This window comes from Mustelus asterias, chromosome 15, assembly GCF_964213995.1.
Source record: "Mustelus asterias chromosome 15, sMusAst1.hap1.1, whole genome shotgun sequence".
NCBI classification, from domain to species: Eukaryota; Metazoa; Chordata; class Chondrichthyes; order Carcharhiniformes; family Triakidae; genus Mustelus; species Mustelus asterias.
The window spans coordinates 39,755,674-39,779,911 of NC_135815.1; the positions used below are offsets into that span (position 1 = coordinate 39,755,674).

General features: G+C 43.1%; 2 protein-coding genes across 2 annotated transcripts in view; one reads left to right on the plus strand and one right to left on the minus strand.

Annotated features, from left to right (window-relative positions):
• LOC144504807 (spermatogenesis-associated protein 7 homolog) overlaps nt 1-24,238 on the plus strand; it is a 92,600-nt gene that overhangs the window by 66,608 nt on the left and 1,754 nt on the right. The window lies entirely within an intron of this gene.
• LOC144504806 (dolichyl-diphosphooligosaccharide--protein glycosyltransferase subunit 4-like) lies at nt 20,654-20,761 on the minus strand. The gene has a single exon (XM_078230551.1). The coding sequence runs from the start codon at nt 20,759-20,761 to the stop codon at nt 20,654-20,656; it is 108 nt and encodes a 35-aa protein (XP_078086677.1).

Below are 24,238 nucleotides of genomic sequence, written 5' to 3' on the forward strand. Positions count from 1 at the left end.
CATGAAAAATCCCATCTGCTTCACTAACGTCCTTTAGGGAAGGAAATCTACCATCCTTACCTGGTCTGGCCTACATGTGACTCCAGAGCCACAGCAATGTGGTTGATTCTCAATTACCCCCGGGCAACTAGGGATGGGCAATAAATGCTGGCCTGCCAGCGACACCAAGTCCCATACATGAATAAAGAAAAAACAGCAGGGATTGATGGGGGAGTCGAAGGCAGTGGTGTAGTGGTTGGCTGAGATATGGCCTACGTAAAAGGCTTTTGCTCGCAGGACTTGTTCCGAGAGTGTACTTTCACTGTTTTGGAAGTGGTTTCCAAAATGTTGAAGGTCATTTCTGAGTTAGAGTTTTATGCTTTTAATTTGCACTTCCCAACTGTCAGCCTTAACAGCAGCACGGGAGCAGTTTGTGCAACTCTACTTTGGATCTCAGATAACAAAACAAGGGGAGTAACACCAATGCCACCAGTAACAGCAGCAGGAGTAACCTTCTTCTCAACCACCTGCTGCTGCTCAGAACTAGGGTTGCCAATCCTCCAGGATTGGGCTGAGTCTCCTGGACTTGAAGATCAATCTCCAGGACACTGCTGTAACCTGCAACCCTGGAGGGTATTCAAAATGTTACCATTATCTTTGAACATTTCTTTTTACTAGATATAGAAATATTGCAAATTGAGAATTAAAGGGTTGTTTTGCTGGCAATCAAGCATCACCCAGTTGGGTAATGTCTCTTGTTGCTCAGGCTTAGCAGAGTGCTACGTCACAATGATGGATGTGTTGGCCGACCAACATGGGGGTAATTCATGTGATGAAACCTCCAGGGGTTTAGCAACTATACTCAGGACAGAGAGGATGAACACAGAGATCCAGCTTGCAAAAAGGCATCCAGAACAAAGGACATACAAGCAGGACATATATTCGCTTCCAGGATATGACTGAGCACAAGTTCCTCGGGAGGCTCAAACTCCCATGTTAGGTTGTTGCTGGCATTTGCAGCCTTCTGAAAGAAGGCCACCTGTCCCGTGAACCAGTGGCTGCGCATTGCCCATGGTTGTCAAGATCACTACAGCCCTGAATCCCTTCACTTCCAGCCCCTTTCAGGGATCTGCTGGTGACATTGGTAAGAATCCCTCAATCTGCTGTGCAAAAGTGCTTCTCGGAATACAATATTTGCTGGGGCCACCACTTACATCCACTTTGCTACTGATGAGGTTAGTCAGAAAAAGAGAGCCCTGGGATTTGCTACCCCGGCTGGACTTCCACAGGGACAATCAGTCATGTACTGTACCCAAGTGGCAATCAAAGCACCCTCAGATCAACCAGCAGTGTGCATCAATCAAAAGGGGTTCCATTCCATTAACGTTCAGATGGTATGTAATCGCCTAAAGATTTTGATGCATGTCTGTGCAAGATATCCAGTGATGCCTTTATTCTGCACCACTCAACTCTCCCACAAATACTCATACCTCCAAGCTGTGTCTGCAGTTGGTTTCTTGGAGATAGGTTGCCCTGTAATGACATGGCTGTTGACGTCTGTCAGAAGCCCTACCATTCACATACAAACAAAAGTACAATCAAAGCCACATAAACACAAGAGTGGTCACTGAGCAAACTATCACTATTCCCCCATTCCGATCTTCAACTATAATTGTAGATTAGGGCCAGGTGGCTACATTGAATCCCAATTCTGTACTTTTAAGAAGGACTCGCTACCTTCCTTCCTGCGGGTTCCTGCTTGCCTATTCAAAAATGCATGTTAACATCAGGACATTGCAAGAAGGCAGCAATTTCAGGGCAGGGAACTACCCTCATTTTAACTTCCCCCTAATGTTCAAATCAGGCCCATTGCATCATAAACTGTGGTTTAATGGTATACAGGCTGTCCTCAACTTTGCGACGTTCGAGTTCCGATAAGTGGCACTTACAACATTTATAAATTGACATCCCATTTTGACTTTACAACATCAGTTTTGACTTTATGGTGCCATGCCAGCATATTCATATGTTCACATTCTGTGCCGCCGTTGTATGAGTGGACAGCTCGAACTGTCATTATTAGGTTGGAAGCAAGTGTTTTATTCTGTTAAATTCTTTTGGCACAACCATCATGATTTTATCGCATTTATGCGCTTATGTTGTATTTAATATGCAATCAGACTCGCAGATGTTCAAGGTTAAACAGGCAACTGACAGTGATCGATGGTTTCATTGTATCTGCCGCACTAAGCAAGGAACGTGTGCTGAAGCGATCTGACATCAACAGTTGCCTCAGCGACTTGACAAGGCAGGAGTTGAGAGCATTTAGCACCACCAGATGCCCCATGAGTGATTTCCAGCCTTGGTTCAGGAACCAATCCCCCATTTAGAACATTGGACAGAATTTTACATTTCCCAGATGGACATGCACCCAACCCGAACGTGAATAAAATAGCATGTGATTACATCAGGATGTGCAATCTTTTGGTCAGCGGGCCAAGCACAGATTGGCAATGCAACCATTGACAACTAATGAGCCAATTGAGGGGATTATCTGTCCTAATGCCTGGAATATTATGCTGCCCATTGCATGGGCAGGTGGGCAATCCACTTTCCAATTATTCTCCATCAAAGATGGGACGGGAGGGGTGGGGGGGGGGCCTCAATCTGAAGGCCCCTTCAGTTTTGGGGCACCCTCCCCTCCAGGGCCTGAGAGCTCTGGCCTTCCCTTTCCCCCCTGACCTAACGCCCAAATGCTGTGATCACCTCCTCCGAACCTCCCACACAATTATCCCACCCCAGGACTTGCCTTGGAATGGTTCCGGGACTTAGTTCCAGGCAGAATGCTGCAGTACTGCTTCTGGCCAGTGCAGCGCTGTGCCTGGAGGGGATGGAGAGCTGTCAGTCGATCAGATGGGCTGACAGTTCTCCATGGCCTTCCAAGGGTGGACGGAGTCCTGCCTACTGCCAGTCAACACTCAATTGAGTGAGAAATGGCAGTGGGCTCCTGACAGTCAGTGAGGGGTGCTTGCCACCCTAAAAATTCTACCCATCGTTCCTCTGGGAAAATTGGATCCAACTTACAACATTTCAAGTTACAACCCAGTTTTCAGGAACAAATTGACTGGAATTTTACCCTCCCGCCCACCACGGGAATCAGAGCGGGCAAGGGGCAAACCTGGATAGGTCTGTTGACCTCAGGCAGGATTTTGCCCATTGCATCTTAAGTTCAAGGACTGCCTGAACAGTTAAATGAAATGTCCTGCGGGAATCAACTTGTTCAAGCAAACATAATTTGTGATGAAGGATCTCAGACAGATGCTTGTATTTGATATGGATTCCCTCCGCTGTAACAGATGGACAATTTTTTTTTTAATAAAGCTTACTAAACCTTAAGTTGCAGCAGATGGGTAATGTACTAAAATACTCAGGCAAGTTTAAACATTTCTAGAGCAAGGTACCTGATAAGGCATGCCTGAATTGTCTGTTTGGTGCAATTACAGTGATTTTCACGATTGGATTCATTTGGGCAGGAATTAAAATGATGTAACATGTTCTTATTTTCCCAAACATTCTTGTAATCATTGTTAGGTTAAGTTATCCACTTGTCTAATTATGGTTCTGCTTGTCTAATTCTGGCTATTAAATTAGAAATGCTTTTATGATAAGGTACTCCTTACAACTTAAAAGAGAATCACCTTTATCAAAAATTATAGGAAAGATGTGGAAGTGTTGGATAGGGTGCAGAGGAGATTTACCAGGATGTTGCCTGGTATGGTGGGAAAATCGTATGAGGAAAGGCTGAGGGGCTTGAGGTTGTTTTCGTTAGAGAGAAGGTTAAGAGGTGACTTAATAGAGGCATACAAGATGATCAGAGGATTAGATAGGGTGGATAGTGAGAGCCTTTTTCCTCGGATGGTGTTGGCTAGCACGAGGGGACATTGCTTTAAATTGAGGGGTGAGAGATATAGGACAGATGTTAGAGGTAGGTTCTTTACTCAGAGAGTAGTAAGGGCATGGAATGCCCTGCCTGCAGCAGTAGTGGACTCGTCAACATTAAGAGCATTCAAATGGTTATTGGATAAACATATGGATGATATTGGAATAGTGTAGATTAGAGGGGTTTTAGAATGGTTCCACTGGTCGGCGCAACATCGAGGGCCGAAGGGCCTGTACTGCGCTGTAATGTTCTATGTTCTATGTCTGCCACACAGTCATAAAATGCAAAGTCAACCCAACGGTAACCATACAAATATACCACTTGTATGTGATTTTTCTCGCTCATAAAATGACTGGTTTGGCAAACAATTTTTCATGAAGGTAATGTATCTTTAAATGTATGTTACATATCTATTGCAGGATAGAAATACATGAGGCGGGATTTTCCAGCCACGTTCATCCCGAAACTGGGAAATCCCATCTGAGGTCAATGGACCTTTCCATGGTCCACCCCTCGCCCACTACAATTCCTGTGATGGGCAGAATGGGAAAATTCACCCCATGATGCATGAAATTTCAGATCCAAAACTCATACTTACAGTGATGTTTGTTGGGTAAAATTGGTAGTGTTGATGTAAAAGCAGCATTTTCCGTTTTTGTTTCAGATTCCAGAAGCCTCAGTACTGTGCTTTTATCTATCTTAATGTAAAACTTTCTCATTTCACATAGGACAAGTTTGACTCACTCATGTTGTTGAATATACTCAATAAGTAACCAACAAACTACTGATTTCAGCATATTCATTTAGTGAACTAGCTTATGGATCACATCATTCATGGGGGAGGCGATGGCCCAGTGGTATTAGCGCTAGCCTATTAATCCAGAAACACAGCTAATGTTCTGGGACCCTGGTTTGAATCCCGCCACAGCAGCTGGTGGAATTTGAATTCAATAAAAAATATCTGGAATTAAGAATCTACAGGTGACCACAAAACCATTGTCGATTGTTGGAAAAATCTCTCTGGTTCACTAACGTCCTTTAGGGAAGGAAATCTCCCGTCCTTACCTGGTCTGGCCTACATGTGACTCCAGAGTCACAGCAATGTGGTTGACTCTCAACCCCCCCTCCCTCTAAAGGCAACTATGTACCGGCAATAAATGCTGGCCGGCCAGCGACGCCCATGTCCCATGAATGAATTTTTTTTTAAACTCCCCCAAATAATATTTATTTCTGCAGTTGTTGATTGTATATGTTCCTTACCAATGACAATATAAGAAGTTGATTGTCAAGTGCTGTCACTGAGACTCTTAAAGATATGCATTCTTTCACGGAAAGCCTTAACTACACAAACATCACTAAACTCTCGACTGGACTCAGCATGGTCGATTTTGATCTGCCTTACTGTGTGAATTCAGATATATTGATGGAAATCAAAAAGCAAATGAGTCAGCCTAGCAGCTACATGTTAATCCATAATGGATTCTGCTCTAATCCCAATACATAAGTGAATTGGTTTTTCTACTATCTATAATACAATGGGGAAAATGGAGAAGGGAATTGCACACCTACAGGTACATTTGTAAATAATGTGACATCCTCACAACTTACCTGCAGATCTGGATTTTCATCCCCGAGGTGCGTTGGAGGTGTCAGGAAAATTCCTGGCTTGACCTGTCCGCCTCAAGAGAAAGGGTAAGATCTTCATTGCTGGGAACCAGATGTAGGCTGGGGTCAGGGTGCTACATGCCTTCTATATGCCCTCTACATGACACTATGCTAATTCTGCCCTTCCACACACCCCCTCAGGCCCCTCATGTCCCCTATTCCAGGCTCTGCCCTTCCACCCTCCTCCCTATGCCCCCTTATGCCCTCAATGCCAAGTTCTGCTCTTGCAGCCAACCCTTCAGGCCCCTTATACAAGCTACTGCCTGTCTACCCACCTCTTATGACTGTGCATCTCTTCTATGCCAGGCTATGGCACTTCCATGGCCATTGGTCCACTGTACACTTTCTGAAAACAATGAACATCACAGTGTAAAATGATATGTGTAAAAAAAAGTTTGAAAAATTGCAATCAATTGATAAATTTCTCCTATGCTTGAAAAAAAAATGGACAAGCTCATAAAAGTGTAAATCATTTAGGCCCTTTGAAGTTCCAAAAACCACGAACCACAAACACTTGACACCACTTGTCTTATGTCAAACAAACATGGTGAAATTGATGCAGAGATCAGAGAGCCTGAGCTGTCGATCAAACAACATTTCTTCTGGAGAGCCTGTATTCTTTACTTTTCTGGATGGCCCTCAGCCACATGAACATAATGAGGCATGGTGTGTGTGGGGGGAGGGAAGGGAGGGAAAGGGGGTGGTGGGGGTGCGGTGGAATCTTTCGAGCTTACCCGCAAAATGGTTCTCAAGCACACCAAGGTTCATGACTGCTCCAGGGGGCTGTGAACCATGACTATTAAAACCTGGTAGAATTCCAGCACTGGATGATAGTTTCTGACAAGAAGCAGTCCGTTCCCTTTAAAGGCATTCCCAAAAATCGCACTGCCTGGGAATAGGGTCAGAAATCCCAGAATCAGGAACAGCCCCCCATTTCCAAAAGGCTCCTGAGTCAACCAGACTCAGTGAAGATCCAGGTCATAATGTGCCAGAAATGAAATGCAAACAGATTTGTGTACACCTTATACTTTAGTGTTTAGCTCAGAATATTACAATGAATCAAACCATTCTGTAAACACAACGGATTCAAATTTTTCTGTTGAACTCATTTGAATTTTAGCAAATGAATGAATAAAGTCCCAATTCTTTCTGAATTCAACTGCAGTTTTTATAAATGTTAGTTTTTGCAAGAGCTACTCACTTTGGGGATAATTTTGGCTTTGGGTGATAGTATGAGATGAGAAATATTGGATCAGCGGGCTTCTCCAGACAGATGCATGATGGTTGGCTAATCCTATTATCCTGTTTTACACTACTGCCCAAAGTCAAATTATCCCTGTTATAGCAACAGGAGTAGGCCATTTAGCCCCTGGAGCCTGTTCCATTATTAAGTGAAATCACATCTGATCAGTGAGCTAATATCTTTGCCCAAATTTCTTTGTATCTTTAGATAACAAAAATCTATCAATCTGAAATTTACAATTGATCGAGGCATAGTTGCTGTTTGCAGAAGAGTCCAAATTTTTACCACCCTTTAGGTGGAATTTAATGCTCTCTCCCGACACATGTTTGGGGGCAGAGGGCATTTAATCAGGCAGAGGTGGGGGTGGATGTTGACCCCATTGCCTTCCTACCTCTGCCCAAATTAAATCTGGGGTGAAAAGGCTTATGAACACACTTCCTGCCCCGGCACCAGTTGAGGCCCTTAAGTGGACAATTATTAACCATTTAAGGGCCTCATCCTGCCACCATTGGTATCTACACACCAATGGGCAGGGATTCACTGAAAAGCAAACCTAGCTTCCTGGGGTTCCCTTACTGATCAAGGGACAAAGCATTGGGAAGAGGGAACCAATGGTTACCGCCCCCGTGCTCTTGCTGCCAACCCCTCCAATCCAATCCCACACGATTCCTCTCCCACCAAGATCCCACCCTTTCCATCATTCACCTGTGGCCTGTGCATCTCAGCGATCCTGTGCCTCGGGTGGTTGCATTATTGGCAGTGCCCGCTACCTCCCCATTGACTCTGCTGAGCAATGCATAATGCGCAGTGCATGACTGATTAGTCAGCAGCTCTCAGTGGGTGCTGAGTGGCATTCCACCCCCACCCCCCAAACTGGGTCATTGATCTCGGGAAGGCCAGCTGCTGCCAGTCAAGTGCCAAATTCGATTTGCATTTACTTTGGCGGTCCTCCCATAAGTAGGTGACACAGGCTCGCGTCAACTGGCATGACCCCTCATTGCCTACATTAAATTCTACCTTTTGTGTGTTGAAGCGCTTCCTAATTTCTTTCCATTTTAAACCATGTTCCCCAGTCTTAAGCTCCCCAACCAGCAGAAATATCTATCCCAATCCACCCTATCTATTCCCCTTAATAAATTGAAAACTTTTATCAAATAATTCCTAAATTCTAGGGAATACAAGCCTACATTTGTATCGTTCCTCCTCATGGTTAGTAGTTAAACCTTGGAGTCCAAGTATCATTTGGGTAAACCTACAGTGCAATCCCTCCAAGGTCAATATATCTCTCCGAAGGTCTGATACCCAGACTGCTTACATTATTCCAGGTGTGGTAACCGGGCTTTTTCCTCCTTGTATTCTAGTCCTCTAGATGTAAAGGCCAGCATTCCATCAACCTTTCTGAATATCTTCGATGCCTGTTCAGAACAGTTTAATGATTTGTGTACCTCATATTTCTTAGGTTGGATACCCAACTTTCTCCACTGTATCTAGCTTTATGCCTTTTATAAAATACTCTGTTCTATCTTTTTTAGCTCCAAATGAATTTGACTACATTGAAATAAATTTGTCACAGTTTTGCCCATTTATTTAATCTATCAATATCTTTTTCTAATATTGTGCTTCCATCTCCACTAATTACAATGCCCCCTTTCTTTTGCCATTGACAACCTTGGGTATGTGCCTTTTATTCCATCATCAACGTCATTAATAACTATGATAAACAGTTAAAGCAGCAATACAAATGCTTGCAGGACAAAGCTAGTCACATCCTGCCAATTTTGGCCATCATTCCAACAGGTCCATAGTCTCCGTGAGCTTCAGCTTTCACGAACTGTCTCATTTATTAAATGCCTATGCCATATAAATAATGTTGTTCAGCATTCCCCAGTCCGCTACTTTTGTCACCTCTTCAAAAAGTTCCATCACGTTCATCCAGCTTAACCATTTACAAATCCATACTGCTTTGCTGAACATTTGCAAGGTGTACGGTCACCCTATCCTTAACTACATAGAGCCAGAGAGTCATAGAGCAACACAGCACGGAAATAGGCCCTCCGGCCCAGCCGGTCCATGCTGACCTGGTGCCGTCTAAGCTAGTCCCAATTGCCCATGTTTGACCCACATCCCTCTAAACCTTTCCCATCTATGTACTTATCCAAATGCTTTTTAAATGTTACTATTGTACCTGCCTCAACCACTTTCTCTGCCAGCTCATTCCATATACATACCACCCTCTGCGTGAAGAAGTTGCCCCTCAGGTCCCTTTTAAATGTTTCCCCACTCATCTTAAACCTATATCCTCTAGTTTTCAATTCCCCTTCCATGCAGGAAATATTAATTTTCTGACAGCAACAGCTAGGCCAACTAGTCTATAATTCAAATAAAACAAAATACTGCAGATGCTGGAATCTGAAACAAAGACAGAAAATGCTGAAAGATCTCAGCACGTCCGACAGCATCTGTGGGGAGAGAATAGAGCCAACGTTTCGAGTTTAGATGACCCTTCATCAGGGCTGTCGAAGGGTCATCTAGATTCAAAACTTTGGCTTCATTCTCTCCCCACAGATGCTGTCAGACCTGCAGACATTTTCCAGCATTTTCTGTTTTTGTTGGGGTCTATAATTCCATGGTTTCCATCTACAACCTTTCTTAAATAGCAGACTATGTATAATTTTTCACTCTAAGGAAGCTGTTCTCAGTTTGAGAGAACTTTGGAAGATTGCAGTTAGGGGATCTACAATGCTGTCATCCATTTCCTTTAAAGTAGGCGGAGGGGGTTAAGACCCCTGTGGACTCACAAGATGGGATATTGGAGACACAAGCTCTAAGGCAGAAATGTTTGCCATGGAGCGCAGACTGATTTCTTTAGCTGCTTCTATATTTTCCATTGATAGGCTTGGCCGAATGTATTGCTCTCTGAGGCCAGATTGCTGCTGCAAAAGAAGCCTATGGCTGGAATTTTACCATTCTGCCTGCCACGGGAATCAGAGCGAGCGAGGGGCAGAAAATGGGGAGGCCCATTAACCTCGAGCGGGATTTTTCGGTCTTGGGGCGAGTGCAGCCGGAAAATCCCACCCTATGAGTGAGGTGTTCATATTTCTTTTGGAAAAACCCTGCCTTTCCATCAACTCACCCCACACTCAACTCCTTTCCCCCACCCAACTCAACGAGTGAAATCTCCCCCATTTCCTCTGCTCAGCAACTGAAGCCTCCACTGTGAACCCCCGCCCCACCCCCACCATTCTCAAATTGAACCTCCCAAATTAAAATTGGGTTGCACTGGGAAAAATTCTGGAATGAATGCTTTAAATCCTGGGATGAAAATCATCTGGCCCTGGGGATTTGTCACTCTTTAGTGCCATTATTTTCCACATCATTGTTGCATTGCATATGTTATTTTTGGCAAGTTCCTGTCGTTGATTTAATATTAATTTCCTTGGGATTTCTGATTTGCTGACTTCTTCCTGTATGGTTGTGGTGAACCATAGATGGTTACCACTATGGGTACTGAACCATAGATGGTTAGCACTATGGGTATTTGTACATATGTTGCTGTTGTCACTGTTGGGGTTAGGGTTGGGGTGTTCTACCTGTTGGTATTGTTCTGTGGTACACTCCGGTTGGCTCCGCCTACCTGTAGGAGTATAAAGGTCACTGCACTGCCTGGTAACCCTTTAGTCTGGGATTGTATTGTTATATAGTATGCTCCATTCTTGTTACTAATAAAAGCCTTTATTTCCCGGGTACGATCCAGCCTCCCGAGTGATTTAATCGCGGATCAATGGTAAATGCTGACAACAAGAGTAATTATTCAAAGTGTTCCCCCATGTCTGTATTTTTAATAATATGATGGTATTAGCTGATAAGAGACCACTTTGGTCCTGCCCACTTTATTTCTTTATATGATTGTAAAAGTGTTTTTGCTGATTTTGATTACCCCTGCAAGTTTCTTTCATGCTCTCTTTTTGTGACTCGTGGCTATCTGTTTCTTTGTATCTGTCCCATATACCAGGACCTGCACTATTTTCTGCATTTGTGCATACTTTTCCTTTTTTGTTGTCTCTTACTCTTTTGTCAACTTTGCCTGTCTTTTTTTGGCAAGTAAAACTCTGAGGGTTTAAACCAATTCTGTATCACATTAAACTCTTCTTTGAGCACCTCCCACAGATCTGCTGCAATTTTACCTGTTAACTTTCTTGCCCAGTTTACTGTGGCCAGTCTCTGTATTTTCACATTGAAATCAACCTTGGCTAAATCTAAAATCTCAGTAGATGTTTTGCATTTATCCCTTTTCAACACGTCTGGACTGACCACAAAACCTTTGCGGATTGTTGGGAGAAAGGGATGACACTCAGCACTATTCCTGAGATTCATTTCAAATGTGCATTGATTAAATTAAAGAAACAGGAACTTACAGCCCAACTTTAACTGGGAACGGGAGTTCAAGAGGGTGATTTTAATATCCAATCCTCATCTGCAAGCTGTCAATCAGTTGTCTGATTGAAGCAGCCAGGAGTTGACAGCTGGCCAGAGGTGGGTGTGAAAGATCAGGCAGCAGGATCCTGCCAGCCAGTATCAAAGGAACAGTCACAGGTAAATAGATGGGTATCAGGCAGGCAGTTTGTGACATCTCACTGGAGAAAAGGAGGGAAAGCCTGGAGCAGAAGAGAGCTAAATGTTCTTGTTCCTCCAGGTCCCACAGGAAAGGTTAACTTTTTTACCTATCTGGGTGCCATCTGGACCCGGCTTCTCGCCTCATTAGCTTCACATGGCGGAAAAGCCGCCATGGCTTCCTTCTCAGGCCTCAGTTAAAAATGCATTTGGGGATTGAACATTAACCTGCATGTTTAAATTCACAAGGTCCTCACCTGCTTTGTGCAGGTGCTGCATCTGACAATGAGCATGGTGATGAATTCCAAGTGGGTAAATAACCAGCTCATTCTTAACTGCCCACATGCCTGAATTTTGCCAGATTAGATTTTCAGCGTGCAATTGAAACAGCAGGGAATAAATATAGATACAGAGGTCATGGGTTGTGATGGAACATTTGGCTTCTCTACTAACAACATAACTGATTTAATGATCCTATTGTCGTTCATTATTGTAAGTCATTTTATGATCAGCAGGGAGCCAGATTGTACAAATTACAACATATCATTTACAAAAGTTAATTTTAGAAATGGACAGAATACGTGTGGCTATTTGGAAGTATGATGTTTTTATTGGGGTGATACACTAGATGAAAATTCCAATGACCACTTTATTTGAATTACCTACTTAAAACTGATGAGTTCACTAAAATATAAAATAAAGGTAAGTGGCATTTCTTCTAATGAGGTTACGACAAGTTCACTTCAGGTACAGAGGCAACATTGGCGATGCAGCTATTTTTAAATATTGGAACACCAGTTTGAGAAAGATGATATAGCTCTAATAGTTCTGCCTCTATTCTTATACGTAATATATATTTTTATATATCTCTATATTTCAATATCTTTTTTTATATGCAATATATAAATATATATAATATATATATTGGGCGGCATGGTGGCACAGTGGTTAGTACTGCTGCCTCACAGTGCCAGGGACCCAGGTTCAATTCTGACCTCGGGTCACTGTCTGTGTGGAGTTTGCACATTCTCCCCGTATCTGCGTGGGTTTCCTCTGGGTGCTCCTGTTTCCTCCCACACTCCAAAGATGTGCGGGTTATGTGGATTGGCCATGCTAAATTGCCCCTTAGTGTCAGGGGGATGAGGAAGGTGAATGTGTGGGGTTACGGGGTTAGAGCCTGGGTGGGATTGTTGTCGGTGTAGGCTCGATGGGTCGAATGGCGTCCTTCTGCACTGTCGGGATTCTATGATTCTATATTATCGAATCACAGAAACTACAGCACAGAATGAGGCATTTAACCTACCGCATTTCTGCCACTGCTATCTCTTTAATCTTTTTCCTCATAACTTACAGTCTCCCCAGTGAGATTGACAAAGATGCCACACTGAAACAGTCATGACCAAAGTTGCAGTGGCATCCTGTACCACTGTGACCATGGTGAACAATGCCTCTTTGTTCTCCATTGTCTTTCTGCCAACCTGGATCTAGTCAACCATACAATTGTTGTTTTGTGCCTTTCCCTATCGTTCATTGTTGGGGAGGCATTGGCCTAGTGGGCTTATCGCTGGATTATTAATCCAGAAACCCAGCTAATGTTCTGGAGACTCGGGTTTGAATCCCGCCATGGCAGATGGTGGAATTCGAATTCAATATAAAATATCTGGAATTAAGAGTCTACTGATGACTACAAAACCATTGTCGATTGTTGGGAAAACCCCATCTAGTTCACTAATGTCCTTTAGGGAAGGAAATCTGCCGTTCTTACCTGGCCTGGCCTACATGTGACTTCAGAGCCACAGCAATGTAATTGACTCTCAACAGCCCTCCAAGGGCAACTTGGGCTGGGCAATAAATGCTGGCCAGGCAGTGATGCCCATGTCCCATGAATGAATAATAAAAAACCTCAATGTGATTGCCTTCATTTCACTCTTACCTATACGATTAAAACCAGAACATCATTCTCTTCCCTGCTCCAGAGTACTCCAAGAATCTATTCTCGGTTGCCTATTCTTGTTCATCTACACATTACCATCTACAGACACTGGGGCAATTTCCACATGCATTCTAACAGCACGGAGAATGTGAAAACACTTTGCCTCTGTCTTTACACATTATTTGATACCAAGTATTGGATGGGTTGCAATTTATTTCTGTTAAGCCCTGCCATAAATTCAGCATTGTTGCCCCCAATTCCTCTCCTTTCCCCAGCGATGTGCCAGGCTAAACAGGATTGATCACAACCTCAGCATCATCTCAGACCTTGAGCTGACCTTCTGACTCTATGACCTCTCTATCAGGTGACCATCCACTTTCACCTCTGTAAAATCATCCACCTTTGTTTCTACCTTAGCCCATCTGCTGCTGAAACCCTCATTTACGTCTTTTCATCCATAAACTCAATTGTTCCACAGTCTCCTAGCCAATCTTCTATCTTCTAACCATTGTTAACTTAAGCTCTTCAAAAACTCCGCTGTCCACTTCCTATCCTGCTCCAGTCTGCACTGAACTAAATTGCTTTCTAGTCCCTCACACCTCATTAACAATTCCCATCCTGATATTAAATCTATTCACTGCCTGTGTAACATCCTATTTCCATTACTCATGCACCATCCCCTCCCCATTCAGCTCCCCATTCTTCTAAATATGGACTCCCTCTCTCTTTGCCCCACTATTATTGTCTCTGCCTTCAGGTGCTCCGGTTTCCTCCCACAGTCTGAAAGATGTGCTGGTAGATGTGCTGGTTAGGTGCATTGGCCATACTAAATTCTCCCTCAGTGTACCCAAACAGGCGCTGGAGTGTGGCAACCAGGGGATTTTCACAGTAACTTCATTGCAGTGTTAATGTAAGCCTATTTGTGACATTAATAAATAAACCTAAAAAAAAACTATGCAGCCAACACATCATAACCCCCCTTACATCATTCTCTTTAAGACACTCCTTCAAAGATAATTTACAACAAACCTTTGGTTACAGATTTTAACATCTCCTCCTTTAGTTTACCACCTATTTTGATTTTGTCTCTGTGAAGCCCCCTTATTAAATGTGCTACAGTATATAATGGCGTGTTGTTATATTAACCCCAAATTCCCACTGAATAGAACTGGCCATTTCTTTGCTGTTTTTAGACCTAACACACGGGGAAGTACAAATGTTATGTAAAGAAATTTCTTGGTCCCAAGCATGCTCCAAGGTTCGTTGACAAGAGAGCCTCAAAACCCACTGGAGAAAAGCAGAGAGCCGACTCGAGACTTTCTTGGTCTTGGAAGGTTGGGAACCTGTCTCCACTTCCTTGTCCATTATTCCCCTCAATATATTTTGTGTCACAACTTCTGTTGGAAGCATGATGGACATATTCCAATAAGGCTTTATTACATTTTATGGGTTTTAAACTGGATATTCTATTCAGATTTAGCATTTACAACCACTACTGTAATTGAACCTCATGTTCACTAGAATGCCTTCACCTGCCCAATATCTCAGTAAATGTTGAGACCAAGCAATCGAACAAAGAGCCTTTAAATGGTACACTGAATTAAAAGAATATCATTTACTGTCATATGATGTGTTCTCCATGGGCAGATGTATACTTTGCCAGATCAACCCTCCAGCTATAAAACAGTCAACAATTTACTTTAAAATAGACCAGGTAAACTCAACACAATTCATGGCCAAACAGTATATAGTGAATAATGCTCCTTACCATCGCTACAGGGCTAAGCACAAAGACAAGCATTTTGCAGGAAGGATGCAAACTCTACAGTTGCTGCCACTGTCCTTCCAATAGTTTGAGTAAGAGCTGGTCTTTCATATGCTTATTATGTTACCTATTTTATCGAGAGAGATGGGCCGGAATTTTACCATCCCGCCCGCCATGGGAATTGGAGCGGATGAGGGGCGGATCATGAAAAGGTCTGTTGACCTCGGGCAGGATTTTACAGTTTCAGGAGGAGTGCGGCCGTAAAGTCATGATGTCTTATTCTGAATCATCTCACACTTCTCCACGTTAACTTCATCTGCCACATATCTGCCTGCTCCACCAACCTATCTATATCCTTTTGAAGTTCTACACTGCCTTCTTCACAGTTTATAATACTTCCAATTTTTGTAACTGATGATAGCAGTGGAATTGATATGGATATAATATATATATAGATAGATTTTTATGTTTACGGAGAACGTTTAAAATATTAGCTTTATGCTACAGGCAGTCAGTATGTCTGGGGAGAATGCAGCTCAGATTTAGGGAGAGCAGGATAATTACTCATTTCAATGTTGCAAGTGTCTATTTTAAGTAGAGCTTTTGTTTACTTAAGTTCCCTTGGGATTTCTGATTAGGGTGATTGACAGATTCATGAGATGATGTAGTTAAGGTGCAGAACTGGGTCTGTAGCAGAGAGTAAAAACCTTTGCAGAAAGCAGTTAGTTGCATCTGAAGCCCGGTTGAAGTTATAAGGATTTTGCTGTTTTCTGGAACTCTATCTCTCTCTGAAAGCTTAGGACTGTCTCCACTCATTAGAGCAAGTACTTTTATGATTACTGTAAGGGTCCCATCCAGAATAATTGTTCTGAAACTCCCCCCCCCCCGCCCCTCCTGACTGGTCTGTAATTGCTCGGACTATCCTTACAACTTGTTTTGAATAAGGGAGCAACATTTGCAATTCTCAATTTTAGAGAAGATTGGAAGATTAAGTAAAAATGAACAGAGTCAATTTACAAAGTTTATGGTTCTTTCATATCTTGGGGACATGTCAGCTGTGTTTATTTGTGCTGCAACACCAGGGGAACACTTGCTGCATATGTGAAGAGGTGATATCAGTGGTAGTGAGCGATGCTTTTAAGTACAGCTGGTGTCTGATAACTTGTTTCATCTTTTGCAAGCAGACAGATATGCTAAATTAAGTTTTGAGATGCAAACTGAAGCCAGTTATTAGGAGTAAATTGAAACAGATTCCTGCCAGGATTGGCTGTTACCCAAAATGTTCATTTGTCATCATAATTAAAATTCTCATCAGAAATATATCAGGGTATGTTTTTTTAATCGGACGTATTGCAGACACTATCAAAAAGACTTTGAGAAATATCAAAATGATGGTTTACTCCATATTGCATTATTTATTAACCGGCATTTAAGGAGCAACTGGATGAATACATGAATAGGATGGGAATGGAAGGATACGGACTCTGTAAGTGCGTACGGTTTTAGTTTCAGCAGGCATCATGATCGGCGCAGGCTTGGAGGGCTTAAGGGCCTGTTCCTGTGCTGTACTTTTCTTTGTTCTTTGTTCTAACCCTTACTATTTTCGACAAATGAATATATTCTTCAGTAACTGGCCTGAAAAACCCCTGTTAGCTCTTTGTAATTCTTGTACTTGTGACAAGAGTATTTATTCACCACAATTCATGACAAACATTTAAAAAAAATTACACTTAAAAAATTATCACCCAAGGTGAGACTCGAGACAATGGGGGCAATTCTCTGGACCCATTAGCCCCAGTTGCAAATCCTGCTGGGGCAGTGATTTTGGTGAGAAACCTGTCACACTGGAGGTTAAACAGTTTCCGATGCTCCCAGCCCCGAGTGATCAGGATCTTGCCCAGAAAAGTTGAGAACCTGATTCCAAACATGTTTCCATTAATTTTAAACAAGATTAAAGTTGAATGCAGCGGCCTCCCGATATGCTCCCACCACCACCCCAATCCCCCCTGACCCCATGCCCTGCAGGAAGTCACCTGAGTGCCAATCACTATAGATCCTTAAAAGCAGGGACCAAGTGTCATGGATTCCAAGGACAGCAAGGAGGTGGTGCAGCTCACCACCACCTTCTCAAGGGCAACTACGGATGGGCAATAAATGCTGGCCAGCCAGCAATGCCTGTGTCCCACAGTTGAATAAAAAAAAATACCTCCAGGGTGCCCAAAGGCAAAGCATCCACTGCCAAGCTGCAGAGGGTCTTTCAAAAGGGCTGGGGGTTGTAGGGGGGTGGTTCTTAGGCTGGGCTGGAAGGGTTCAAGTCAATAGCCTCCCTTGGGATAGGGATCATGTAGCTAGTCCTCTTTCTGTTGCCTTTAAAAGCTTTGAACTGTCACACAGCATGTCAATTTCAAAGAGCTGTGAGTTAACACTGGTTAGTTCGCTCTCTGTTGTAAAAGCTTGGAAGTATCTCTCACCATGTCAATTTCAAAGACCTATCAGGTTGCAGAGGCTAGTCTTCTCCTTGTTGCTTTTAAAAGCTTTGAGGTGCTTTGTTCACATTCCATTTCATGCCATTTCAGGGGGTTTTTACAACCCTCTTGAGTGGCAGCTCCTGGCCATTCCAAAGGAGGGGTTATGATTATTTATTTATATAGTTCTTCACATTGCATTAACTCTGAAGGCCCTCCTCAAAAGCACAGCTGTTCAGTCTCAGCCCATTTTGTTAAGGGGATATTTTCAACTCTGAAGTGCTTCCTAGAAAGCTCAGAAGTACAATCAGTTCATTCTTTTAAAGTGGATTATTTTTCTAACTTTTATGTCTGAACAGCATGCCCTTACTGGATGCTGGTTTTAACCAATATAAGCAGCTGGCACAACTCCGACACTAAAATCCCAGGGTTCCTCAATGAGGACCTCCTCACAGCAATTGTTGAACTCTCCATGCAGGGATGTGGAAAGGGGTCAGATACCATTGTAGCCCTGGGTGGTCATGGATATGGCTGGACAGTGCCCTGGCACTGACCCCTGGCACACTGGCAGTATCAACCTGGATGGGGCCATAAATGGTTGGGGCCTTTGGCAACCCCATAGTGGGGTTTCGCTCACTTAGGAGGGGGGCCTGATGTTGGTGATTGGTAGGGGGTTGCCTGGTGCCCTTATGCCAGCAAGTATTGCGGGGGGTGGAGAGCTGGGGAGAGAGGTGGGTTGGGTCAGTGTGGGGGGGGATAGCCTGAAATTTTAGTGGTGTGGGAAGGCTGCCCCTCTGTGGTCAAAGGGTGTGTTCCCCTTTTCCATGTGTGTGGAGGGGTGGAGGGGGGCGGTTGAGGGGGAGGAGGCCTGTCAGTTTATTTTGAAATCAGGGCACTCTTTAAAAAGGGCACCTTGATCTCTGAGGAGCCAATTCTTCTGATGTCTTAAAGTCCCACACATCTCACTCACAGTGCAAATCACCCCAACCTCAAAAAAACATGTAAATGTAGGTGGATTGTGATTGGGATTGTGTCGATCCACCAAGCAGGAATCGCTCCATGTTTCCCACTGGATGCCACACTTGGAAGATTTTAGGGAGAATTGTGCCCATTGCTTCTGGGATTAACACCCCCCCCTTAACTATCAAAGGAACTAGCCAGGCTATACAGGAATTGGGATTTTTCTGCAATGCCAATGTTTCTGCTGCCAGCCGGAGAGGTTTCAGGATCAGCTGCACCACAGTGCAGGCTGAGTGCGCATGTACAACTTGTTCTGATGTCTTTGCAGTCAGAGGAGTTGCACAGTACTCAAAACCTGCTCACTCGCACGGAGCTTACTCCCTCCTGGCTCATCCCCCAGGATGGATAGATCTGAGCGAGTGTGAGCTGGTGCTTGGGAGAGATGCTGAATGATGTTCCGTGGTGTGACTTATTGGATGTATAATCCCTCCCTTCCTTTTATCCCTTAGGCAAATCTAGAGAAAGGAAAAAGGAATACAGGTTAAGTTGTCCTGACAAGCAGACTTCATATCTAATTTATAGTGAAAAGAGCAATTGTACACGGTTTCATGATATGTTTTGCTAAGCCTAATGAATAATATATTAGAATCAGAAAAGAGAAGCAGAAGTTTCCCACAAACCTGGAGTAGGCTCTTAACTTTTTACTTCTCAACTCTGACACCCTCAGAGGACAGTCTGACAGCAATTTCTAGAACTTCTTTCTGATAAAGGTAAGTAGTCATAGTTTTGTGGGGCTTCCATCTGGCACTATTCTCTTCCTGTTGCCTTGGATTTGTTGTTGGGTCATGTTGGAAGATGTTGGGTGCTTTACTCATAGCAAGAGATCTCAATGGAGGCAAAGGTACCTTTATCAAAGTAACCTTTATTTACATACTTAACTATGTACAAAATTAACTGCTGATCTTCCAAATTCTCCTCTACGTGACACCATTATTACATAACTCCCTACGCACATGCTCAGTAGCTATTATTCGACGAATGTTAAGAGTTAACCCTTTACACAGTGCTGAGTTCTTCAAAAATGGTGCAAAAAGAGAGTATTCACCAAGACATGTGAAATCAGTATGTATCCCATAATGAGTTTGATTATTTGCGCATGTAACAGGTAGCTTCGACGTGTGGGATGCTCATTCACTGAATGCATGCCTAAATGGGAGTGAACGATTAGTTCCTTGTGAAGGCTGGAGAGTGGGACTGTTAAAGAATACTCTGGCTGCCTTATAGGCATTCATGTTAGGCATTTAAAGTGCTTTAAGGGCGTGGTGGAGGAGATCATGATAAATGGAGGACATGTTTTGTAGTGTAGTGTGCACAAAAGGATGTTCTGGATGGTTTCTCATTCCTTGTCTGACAATCTGATTCTTGAACTCGTTATTGTAAGGGCTTTAAGTCTGTGGAGGGATGGAATTAATGGTGATAAATGTGACATTTGAAAATGTCGTAGTCAGCTATTTATATTTTCGTAGTATTCATCATAAATGGTGGGCAAGAGAAAAGGGGAAAAAATCTGTGAGGGAATCAAGATGTAGTCGAAAGAAGCATTTTGTATGCAACGTTTACATTTGTCTGGCTCAAAGATCATATTGAAAACAGATACAAAACTAAAAGTTATGAAGCCAAAAATTTTGTTTTCGTTTCGGCTGACCTTAGTATTCTTGCCTCTCCCCCATGGGAAAATGTTATGGATTTAAAAGCAGTTACCAATATGGAGACAAACCTTTCTGGACAATAGAAATTAACTCCAAACTGTCCACATTCCTATTTAGGGCACTTCACCACAATCTACAGTTGAGTAATCAACTCAAATCCACACACACAATTTTGCTGGAGTTTTTTTTAAAGTCAAATATCTATTGACAAGGCATATTTCTAAGTACAAAACACGATCAATGCAGTTGTCATTCATTGTAGTATTGACGAAGTCCAAAGTGCATTGTGTTTTATTGAAGTTGGCTTCCATCTCTCAAAACCAATTCACACATCGTCGGTCCTAATTTTCACTGTGACAGTACTACAGTCCTGTGCTATTCCATTACTTTGACTTCTTGAGGTTGTTAACAGCAACATAACGGTACAGGACAATAGGGAGGAAAAGGGATACCCCCAGAACCTTGGCAAAGGGCTGTACATCAGTGATCATCCTCCCAGAAGGGTTGACAAGTTAAACCCCACTCTAAGCCCTGACTTCAGGCCACATCTCTCCAATAGCTGTTTTTGCAGTTAAACATCACAGCCATGCTGAAGTATGCAAATTGCCCGTGAAGAATGCCACAAGAAAAGTTAGTTAGAAGTATGTCAAGGAATAAACTTTGTAATTTAGCACGGGTTATGATCTTTTCTTAACAAGGGAATATTGGGAATTTGGGTATGTAGGTCACTTCCTGCACCTCTTGAATCAGACATCGAATCCTTTTGATTCTGATGGGAATCTTTGATTCTACAGCTAAAACTTCCTATAGTTCAATCTCAGTTACTGTAACATTAATCAGGAAATAAAACAAGGCAGTGTCTTCAACCTTCTAAAAAAATCAATTATTATTGGACATGAAAAGAATAATTTGTTAAAATAAGCCTGTGTTTCATTTATGAAGAAATCATGTGAAACATTAATAGCCTGAAGGAGCTTCCTTCTTGCATTGTGAATTATTCTGAAGTACTTTCAGAAACTGTTAAGTCAAAGATCTTTGCCTGCGCTAATTCAATGATATGGTCAGTTGCATACTCTTTATGGAGCTTTTTTAGCATAAATGTAGCAGGACGATTGAAGGCATAGTGGGGGTTTTTTTACTTACAGGCTACAACAATAGTTTGATTAAGTTACAGTGGGACTGTAACTAATAATTTCTCAAAATACAGGGCATTCATGAATACCTGCAGAGAGCTGTTGGAAAACAGTCAATAAACATGTTATGCCAGGGCCATTGATGTGTCTATTGGAAGCTGAGAAAGGTACCCTGCAGCTAATGTAGAATCTAAAGGTAGAAAATAACATGCAGAAACTGGCTTAAGGTTTATATACATCTTGTCACTCACCAAGAATGTGTTTACAACAGATGTTAATGATGAGAGTAGGAAAATAAAGCTAACATATGAAGAGGTGGTGTTATGAAGCATTACATAACTGTGAAGCCTCTGAAGGATATATTGGCCAGAATTTATTTGCGGTGAAAGGAATCCCACCACTTTAGCCAAAAGTAGAGGGTGGCGGTGGGCACCATCGCTTCAACCGGTGTTAGAACCCAGGCTACACTTTGTGGGTGATAGCCAATCACCCCCCGAGAGCTGCCAGCCCAATCAGAGGCACCCCGCCAACCTCAGCAGCATCATTGGAGATGGTGATCGCAGCCAAGCCTGCCAGGAAACCTGTGGCCTTCAGCAGTAGATGCAAAGAAATTTCAAGTGATCACAGGGCCAATTACAGGAGGGGAAACCCCTTTCAGTAAAATCTATGGGGCTGCCAGGCTTTGTCCATTCTCCCTCTTTGCCTCTCTTATTTCCATTTTCACTTCCACTCTAAACTTCCTATATTCAGCCTGATTGTCACTTGAATGATCAACCTGCCATCTGTCCCACACGCCCTTTGGCTGCTTCATCTTATTTTCTGTTGCCTTCGCTGTCCAGGGAACTCTGGCTTTGGTTGCCCTATCTATGCCCCATGTGGGAATGAACTTTGTATTCGGTTCATCTGCTCCTTAAAGGTATCCCCCATTGTTCCATTGCAGTTTTGCCTGCCAATCTTAGGTTCCAATTTACCCGAACCAGATTTGTTCTTATTCTGTTGAAAATGGCCCTTCTCCCTATTAAATGCTATCTTTACTAAAGATTGTTCCTTGTCCTTTTCCACAGTGGACAAAACCATGATACCATGAACACTGTTCCCTGAATGTTCCCCGACTAACACTTGTTCTTCTTGACCCACCTCATTCTACAGAACAAGGTCCTACCATGAATCCTTCTCCTTTGGGTTAGAAAAATACCAATTAAGAAAATCCTCCTGAACACACTTCAGAAACTCTTCTCCCTCACTGCCCTTTACAATATTACTATCCCAATTATATTAGGATAATTAAAATCCCCTTTTCACTATCCTGAAGTTCGTGCACCTCCCTGTAATTTCCTTGCAAATTTACTCCTCTATATCTTTTCCACTAGTTGATATGTCTATAGAATACACCCAGTATTGTAATGATATCTCTATTACAACTTGGTTGGAATTCTCTGGCTATTCACGTCCACCGCCGCTGCCAGCGAGGGGCGAGAATTTGGCACTCAGCCAAATTTCCATTTACTGCAGCAGAACAGGAGAATCCCGGCTACGAGTGAGGCCAGAGAAATCTGGCTCCTTAACTCTAATCAAGTAGATTCTATTCTCGATCCTTTCTGTAGCATTGTAGTGTTTTCCTTAATCAATATTGTCACCACCTTTCTTTCTTTCCTTCCCAATCTTTCCCGGTTGCTTGTTTCAAGGAATATTTAATCCCCTGTTGTTTATTTAGTTCCCCTGCAACCAGGGAATGGCTGGAAAATCCCACCCACAATTTGAATGCATTGGGAAAAAATCCTTCTTTCCTGTAGGACCCTTACTCCAATAAGTTCCAGGTTTCAAAGGTTAAAGGCAGTGCCAGGGCACTAAGGTAAAATTTACCACACTGGTACAGAGCAGAGAGACCTTTATTCTGCATCTGATCATATGATATCAGACCTAATCATGGTGGCACAGTGGTTAGCACTGCTGCCTCACAGCGGGACCCGAGTTCGATTCCTGACTTGGGTCACTGTCGATGTGGAGTTTGCACGTTCTCCCAGTGTCTGCATGGGTTTCCACTGGGTGAACAAAGAACAAAGAAAATTACAGCACAGGAACAGGCCCTTCGGCCCTCCAAGCCTGCACCGACCATGCTGCCCGACTTAACTAAAACCCCCTACCCTTCTGGGAACCATATTCCTCTATTCCCATCCTATTCCTATATTTGTCAAGATGCCCCTTAAAAGTCACTACGTATCCACTTCCACTAACTCCCCCGGCAACGCGTTCCAGGCACCCATTACTCTGTGTAAAAAATCTGCCTCGTACATCTCCTTTAAACCTTGCCCCTCGCACCTTAAACCTGTGCCCCCTAGTAATTGACTCTTCCACCCTGGGAAAAAGCTTCTGACTATCACTCTGTCCATGCCTCTCATAATCTTGTAGACTTCTATCAGGTCTCCCCTCAACCTCCATCGTTCCAGTGAGAACAAACCAAGTTTCTCCAACCTCTCCTCATAGTTAATGCCCTCCATACCAGGCAACATCCTGGTAAATCTTTTCTGTACCCTCTCCAAAGCCTCCACATCCTTCTGGTAGTGTGGTGACCAGAATTGAACACTATATTCCAAGTGTGGCCTAACTAAGGTTCTATAAAGCTGCAACATGACTTGCCAATTTTTAAACTCAATGCCCCGGCTGATGAAGGCAAGCATGCCATATGCCTTCTTGACTACCTTCTCCACCTGCATTTCCACTTTCAGTGACCTGTGTACCTGTACACCCAGATTCTTTTGCCTACCAATACTCTTAAGGGTTCTGCCATTTACTGTACATTTCCTACCTGTATTAGATCTTCCAAAATTCATTACC

Bases quoted from the DNA above. Each gene is read 5' to 3' on its own strand.
- LOC144504806 (XM_078230551.1), bottom strand. From the start codon at position 20,761: ATGATCACTGATGTACAGCCCTTTGCCAAGGTTCTGGGGGTATCCCTT.